The sequence below is a fragment of the Anthonomus grandis genome, chromosome 2, assembly GCF_022605725.1.
Source record: "Anthonomus grandis grandis chromosome 2, icAntGran1.3, whole genome shotgun sequence".
Lineage (NCBI taxonomy): Eukaryota > Metazoa > Arthropoda > Insecta > Coleoptera > Curculionidae > Anthonomus > Anthonomus grandis.
In genome coordinates this window covers 18,512,048-18,519,688 of record NC_065547.1, presented here as the reverse complement: position 1 = coordinate 18,519,688, position 7,641 = coordinate 18,512,048, and the positions used below count along the sequence as shown (strand labels likewise).

The following is a 7,641-nucleotide window of genomic DNA, read 5'->3' as shown; positions in this document are numbered from 1 at the left end:
GTATTTTCTTAATTCTGGTTATGTTCAAACCGGAAAAAAGATCATTTGGCTATTTTGTATATGAGAAATACTAAATTTAAATTATATTCGAATAATAGATAATAGTAATAGAGTAAAATAAGTATTTTTTTAAAACACTTTACTTCAAAATATTTTTAAAAATCATTTAGGGTTAAACAAATTATATCTAAATATTAAAATTAAATCAAATCGGAACAATAGCGGCAGCTATTACTTATCGTATTTTCTTAATTCTGGTTATGTTCAAACCGTAAAAAAGATCATTTGGCTATCTTGTATATGCGAAATACTAAATTTAAATTATATTTCAATAACAGATATAAGTAATAGAGTGAGTACTAGAGTGAGATATGACTATTTTTTTAAAAAACAATACATCAGAATGATTTTAAAAATAATTTACAGTACATCAAATGAATTTCAAAAATTAAATTGCAGTCAAATTGGACAATGCTTTAGGGATATATTGTTCTATTTTCTTAATTCTTGATATATACAAAACTTAAAAAGGACCATTTAGGTCATACCTAAATACCAATTTTAAATTATATTCGAATAATAGATAACCGTAATAGAGTGAGATATGACTATTTTCTTTTAAATACATCAAAATATTTTTAAAAATCAATTAAACAAACTATATCTAAAAATTAAATTGAACTCAAATCGGAACAATAGCGATAGCTATTAGTTATCGTATTTTCGTAATTCTGGTTATGTTCAAATCGTAAAAAAGATCATTTGGCAATCTTGTATATGCGAAATACTAAATTTAAATTATATTCGAATAATAAATAACAGTAACAGAGCGAGATATGACTATTTTTTTAAAAAACAATAGATCAGAAAAATATTAAAAATAATTTACAGTACATCAAATGAACTTCAAAAATTAAATTGGAGTCAAAACGGGCAATGTTATAGAAATTAATTGTTCTATTTTCTTAAGCATGGTTATATCCAAAACTTAAAAAGGATCATTTGGGTCATCTTGTATAACCTAAATAACAATTTCAAATTATATTTAAATAATAGATAATCGTAATAGAGTGATTTATGACTATTTTTTTTTAAACACAATAAATCATCATATTTTTAAAAATCATTTAGGATTAAACAATTAATATCTAAACATTTAATTAAAATCAAATCGGAACAATAGCTATAGCTAAATAGTTATAGATTTTCTGTTTGGAATTGGCAAATTTAAAGGGTATTTGAATGCACCGCCAATTTTGTTAGAAGTATTGATTATTTTAATTGACCAATAACAATCCATATCCGCGTGCATGCGTCAATGATGGCTTGGACAGGTGCACGCTTCCTCCCGCGAGAGACGGGCTTTTTTTTTTTTGATCGGTACCATCGTACGATACGCATCGAAACATAGAATAGCGTGTGTGTTGAGAAAACTGGCCGGCCAACCATCTAATCTACAGTTCTACAGTATACCAATTCATCGAGTGTCAGGTAAGTCGTTATTGACGCCGTAAATTTGTAATTGTTTTCTTTTTCTTATTTTCTTTTGCGTGTGAAGTTCACGCTGGTCGTTCAATACCTATTATTTGTCCTTTCCAAAAGGAGCCCCCCAAACATTTGATCCGTGCGAGCCAAATAAATCGAATCGTCCTTAAAATTTACAGTCTATTTAACTATCCAAAAGTGTTTAATCGCAACCTTGGTTTGAAGTCCGTAGCAAGACGCAGATATTTCCGTTAAAAAAAAAAAAAAAAAAAAAAAACATTTGTTTACCATTTTTTATAGCAACGCTTGACCAAGTAGCATTCCTATGACACTGGTGTCGATTTCCATTTGTCCGAGTAATGTGCGGTTGCAATAACCGATAACCGGTCAGTTTTTAACCCATTGTTGTGACAGGTGACAAGACATAACGTCAATGTTTTGTTATTGTTTACCTAACCCAATTTTTGATTGTTTACCTTTGTGATTTCGCCCAATAGAAATTTGAACTTTAACTCTTTGATTGATAAAAGTTCATTTTTACCGACCAATATACCCTTTTGTGATTCAACGTTATTCCGGCATTGTTTATACCAGTGATTTATCCACAAATCTTCCGATTTGTTTGGATACCCCATTCCATTAACGTTTATTGTGGAACGTTAAATTATTAGTGCTTCATTCCTTTGTGATATTCAACGTTATTCCGGCGTTGTCTATACCAGTGTTATATACACAAACCTAACGATTTGTCTGGATACCAATTTCCATTAATTCCATATTGTGGAGATTTTATTTAGTATTTACCATTCTTAGTTACCATCATGTCTACAAATCAGCCAGTAGCAGCTAAATTAATAAAGAAGCGTCAGTCCTATATTAAACGCTTAGAAGCCATATATAATTTGGCTATTGAGTGTCAAAACCATCCTTCCAAGTTGAATTTACTGAGAGCCCGCGCTTAGGATTTCCCTAGTATTTGTTCTTCTTTTGAGACTTTGCATTTAGACATTTTAGCTTGCTCTGATGATGACAAACAGGATGAGCAACATTCTCTTGGAAATACCTTTGATGAAATGAAATATGTTGTTCATTCCTTGCTTCGAGAGTTACTCCCTCCAGTAGATGTTGTACCAAAAAGTGGCTGCAAAAGCAACAATCACTCCTTTAGTGAATTGCCAAGTGATGATCATGATCATGATCTTGACCTACCTAGAATTAAAGTCCCTGTCTTTTCTGGGAACAGAAGAGACTGGCCTGCCTTTTATGATCTATTTCGAACCCTTGTCCATGAGAAAAGATCCCTTTCTGATATACAAAGATTCCAACATCTCCAAATGGCTGTTCAAGGCGAAGTAGCTGAGCTTATTAGAAACATTGCCTTAACTGAAGCTAATTATCCTGTGGCTTTTAATGCTTTAATTGAGCGTTTTGAGAATAAGAGAGCCCTAGCAACTGACTATTGGCTAGCTATATATAATGCACCTCCAGCCAAAACTCACTCTGCCGGTGATCTGAGAAGACTTATCATCCTTTTCCCAAAATATGGAGGCTTTAAATTCCTTGCAAGGAATTGATTTGTGGGATTTTACCAAATTAAATTTGCTATTGCAAAAAATTGACCCTTCCTTAAAAACCCGATTTGAAATTGAATGCAGTGATAAACCCATTCCCAGATATGGAGATTTAACTAATTACTTACTAACTAATTTAATAAATTTTTAAACAAAACATGTAAAGCCTTGGAAAATAGTGTCCTTCTTAATGAACCCAAAGTAGTATCTCAATCCAATTCGAAACAAAAGGAATCTTATGACCCTAATAGATCTAAAAGAGTGGTTCCAACCAAAGCTTATATGACCAATACCGAGCAGAAATATTTGTTCTGCAACCTGAGTTCACACCCCCTTGTAAAGTGTACCAAGTTTATTGAAGCAGAGGTTTCAGCAAGATATTCCTTTGTTAAACAGCAGCATATGTTTTTCAATTGTTTCTCCAGGACTCATAGTGTTTCTAGATGTCTTGGAACCAAGGTTTGTAAAATTTGTTCCAAGAAACACCATACTTTGCTGCACTTCCAACCTATCAATGACGTTCCCAATGTTAGTGAACTTAAGGAACCCCCTACTGTTGCCACTTCTGTAGTGCCTTGCTTGACAAGTGTGCTTTCCCATGAAGAACCTACTTTGTTTGCTACAGCTGAAATATCAGTGTACAATATTTCTCAAGATTTGTTTCCTTGTCGTGCTATGCTTGACTGTGCTAGTGTGGCTAATTTTGTGACCTTATCTTGTGTACAGCAACTTGCTCTACCCATTACACCTAGCCAAATTCCTATTCAAGGCATAAACAATATGTCTACAGCTTCGTCATTAGGTACGGTTAAGCTAAAGGTTTTGTCCACAACTGGCCCATGTTTGGAATTTGAAGCAATTGTTGTGCATTCCATTTGTAAAAATACCCTTTCACAAATGGAATGCACAACAAGAGAAAACCTTTCCAATTAATCCCTCCAAGTGGAAACATTTGAGAGGTCTTGAATTAGCCGACAAGAATTTTGCTGTACCCCATGGTATAGATTTGCTCCTAGGTGTTCCTTTGTTTTCCGAGATTATTCTCCCAGGTTTTAGAAAAAGTATCAATGGTAGTCCATGTGCTATTAAAACCATATTTGGATGGATTTTAATAGGTGGCAATAATACTCCCACTAATGAATTTGTGTCATTGTGTACCTATGTGCCAAGTACCATCCCAGTTGAAAGTCCTCTTGATATCAATTTGCATAAATTTTGGGAGCTTGAGGATGTTCCAGATAAGGTTCTCTTGAGTCCTGAGGAACAGAAATGTGAAGATTTCTTTGTTTCCACTTGTTCTCAAAAACCTGATGGACGCTATGTAGTGCGGCTTCCCTTTAAGCAACCAGACATCAAGCCTTGAGACGTTTCAATTTGTTGGAGAACAGATTGATTAGAAATCCAAGTCTTCGAAGCTTGTATAATGATTTTATGCAAGATTATTTGGATCAAAACCACATGATACCCTGTACTTCCGCTGACAATCTTTCATATTATTTTCCTCACCATTGTGTTGTCAAAGATGACAGTGGAACTACTAAAATTAGAGTTGTATTTGACGGATCCTCAAAAGGCTCTAATAACCTTAGCTTAAATGATGTTTTATTGCCAGGTCCAAAACTCCAAAACGATATTGTTACCATTTTGTTAACCTTTAGATTTTTCCCCATTGTGTTTAGCACCGATATTCGCCAAATGTATAGAATGATCGGCATCCATGAACAAGATTTAAAATACCAAAAGATTTTATGGAGGTTTGATCCTTCAAACCCTATTCAAGAATATACCTTGTGTACTGTCACTTATGGTCTAAATTGTAGTCCATATTTGGCAATCCGAACCTTACACCAATTAGCCAAGGATTATGGAGAAGAATTCCCCCTTGCTCGTGACATTCTTTTAAAGTCAACTTACGTGGATGATATAATTGGTCTTGGTCATTCAGTTAAAGGAATCTTAGAACTTCAGAAGCAATTAACAGATTTACTCTTTTGCGGTGGGTTTGAGCTTCGAAAGTGGACCTCTAATTGTAAGGAGTTGTTATCCCTAGTGCCTGAATCACATCAACACAATATCTCCTTTAATGACAATGCCAATTGTATCTTAAAAATTCTGGGGTTACAGTGGAACCCAGTGTTAGATGTATTTTCCTATTCAGTAAAACCAATCGCGCGTGAGTGCACCAAAAGAGTTATCTTGTCCGAAATAGCCAAGATTTATGATCCGTTAGGGTTTGTAGCTCCAGTTGTATTAGTTGCCAAGTGCCTTATTCAGCGTCTTTGGATTCAAGGCGTTGGATGGGATGAAGTTCCTACTTCAGATGTCGTTAGCCAATGGCAAGTGTATGTCTCCCAACTTCCTTTATTATCCTCATTTGCGATTCCACGTCACGTAACTATTTCTGATGCTGTTTGCACTGAATTACATGGTTATTGTGATGCATCCTTGTTAGCCTATGGTGGTGTCTTATACATGAGACAAATTGATTCTGAAGGTAACGTACATGTAAATTTACTATGCGCAAAAAGTAAGGTGTGTCCTTTAAAGGTTCTATCCGTTCCCCGATTGGAGACATGTGCAGCCTTGCTTCTTTCCAATTTGATGCATTTTGTGATTACCAATTCTCCCATTAAATTTGACAGAATCTATGCTTGGTCTGACTCCAGTGTAGCCTTGTATTGGATTAAAAGTCATCCTTCCCGGCTTAAGACTTTTGTAGCCAATCGTGTTCAGCAGACCCAAGATAGAATTCCTCCCAATAGGTGGTTTCACATCAGTGGTGTAGGAAACCCTGCTGATTGCCTTTCTTGTAGTTTGTTGCCCAAGCAATTGCTTGACCATCCGTTATGGTTCAATGGCCCCCCATGGTTAAAGTTGTCTCACGAACTCTGGCCAACCCCTTTAGAGTTCGACAAAGGATAATCCGACTGCGCTTCAAGAAGAACGCAAAGTTACTTGTAATTTAACCATACCAGAAAATTCATGTGTTGTAATTAGGCTGCTTGAGCGGTTTTCTTCCTTAAAAACTGTTCAACACATCGTAGCATATTGCATAAGGTTCCGGGATAAAGGTCTAAAGAAAAGATCACTTCCCTTATCCCAAAGTTTAAGTGCTGATGAGATATATCAAGCTACTTGTATCATTGTTAAATCTGTCCAAGACAAAGTCTTTGTTGAGGAAATTAAATGCCTAAAAACCAATTTAGCTACCCCCAAACCCTTTAGAAAACTTGCCCCGTTTTTATACTCCCATGGAGTCGTCAGGGTGGGCGGACGTCTGCGCCATTCTGATTTACCATTTGATGCCAAGCATCCCATGCTTCTTCCCAGAGATCATCGATTGACCTCGTTAATTATTGAAATGTTTCATAAAGATCATGGCCATCCTGGTCCACGTCTTTTACAATATCTTTTAAGACAGCAATTTTGGATCTTATCTATTGGTAGAGCCGTAAATTCTGTCCTATCCCAATGTTTTAGATGTCATAGAGTGAAACCAATTCCGTTTTCCCCCTTCATGAGTGATATGCCCAAAGTTCGTATTTCCCAAGTTAAACCATTTTCACAGTGTGGAGTGGATTATATGGGCCCCATACCACTTACCATGTCTAGGCGTAGAGGTGTTCAAAGCCAAAAGGGCTATATATGTCTGTTTGTGTGCATGGTTACCAAGCCCTACACCTAGAAGTAGCGTCCGATTTGTCCTCTGAATGCTTTTTAGCGGCATTTAGACGCTTTGTTTCACGTCGTGGCAGATGCTCTGATATGTACAGTGACCAAGGCACCAATTTTGTAGGTGCTTCCCGAATGCTTTTGTCCTATCTGCAGGGTTTGGCGGAAACGTTGCATATTCAATGGCATTATAATCCGCCTTCCGCATCACACTTCGGAGGCCTGTGGGAGGCAGGTGTTAAATCGGTTAAAGCGCATCTTGCGAGAGTGATAGGTCAACAAGTATTATCCTTTGAGGAAATGTCCACTGTTTTGGCGCAATGTGAAGCCATTTTGAATTCCAGACCACTCTGTGAGATGAGTTCCAACCCCAATGATTTAGAGTGACTCCTGGTCATTTCCTGACCATGGAAGCTCTTACCGCCCCTCCTGATGAGGCACTAATCGATATCCCTTTTCATCGACTGAAACGTTGGCAATTGATTCAGCAATTGCACCAAAGCTTCTGGAAACGTTGGTCTTTGGAATACCTAAATCGATTGCAACAACGCAATAAATGGACTCTCCCTGACCGTTGTCCAAAAGTTGGCTCTCTTGTCGTAATCAAAGACAATAACCAACCCCCTCTTAATTGGCTTATTGGTAGGCTGAAAAGGATTTACTCCAGTCCCGATAACGTTCCCAGAGTTGTGCAAATTCGTACAACGAAAGGACTGTTGGACCGACCCCTAATAAAGGTTTGTCCTTTGCCATCTCAATAAGTTTGAGACCATTCTTTGTTTATTTTATTATTTCCTTTTTTTTTCCTTTTTTCATTATTTTCTCGGTTGTGTGTTGTTCTACCAATGAATGAAATTATAATTTGAATTAGCTAACCATTTTTATTTTGTTGTTTATTGAGGAGTTTTGCTAT

At 36.3% G+C, this 7,641-nt stretch overlaps 2 protein-coding genes across 2 annotated transcripts; both read left to right on the top strand.

Annotated features, from left to right (window-relative positions):
* Positions 1–4,514: 4,514 nt before the first annotated feature.
* Positions 4,515–5,978, top strand: LOC126750115 (uncharacterized). Its single transcript, XM_050459623.1, has one exon. The coding sequence runs from the start codon at positions 4,515–4,517 to the stop codon at positions 5,976–5,978; it is 1,464 nt and encodes a 487-aa protein (XP_050315580.1).
* A 723-nt stretch (positions 5,979–6,701) lies between these two features.
* On the top strand, positions 6,702–7,115 carry LOC126750114 (uncharacterized). The gene has a single exon (XM_050459622.1). It carries the CDS (start codon positions 6,702–6,704, stop codon positions 7,113–7,115), a length of 414 nt encoding a protein of 137 aa, XP_050315579.1.
* The last annotated feature ends 526 nt before the right edge of the window (positions 7,116–7,641 follow it).

Bases quoted from the DNA above. Each gene is read 5' to 3' on its own strand.
- LOC126750115 (XM_050459623.1), top strand. From the start codon at position 4,515: ATGATACCCTGTACTTCCGCTGACAATCTTTCATATTATTTTCCTCAC.
- LOC126750114 (XM_050459622.1), top strand. From the start codon at position 6,702: ATGTCTGTTTGTGTGCATGGTTACCAAGCCCTACACCTAGAAGTAGCG.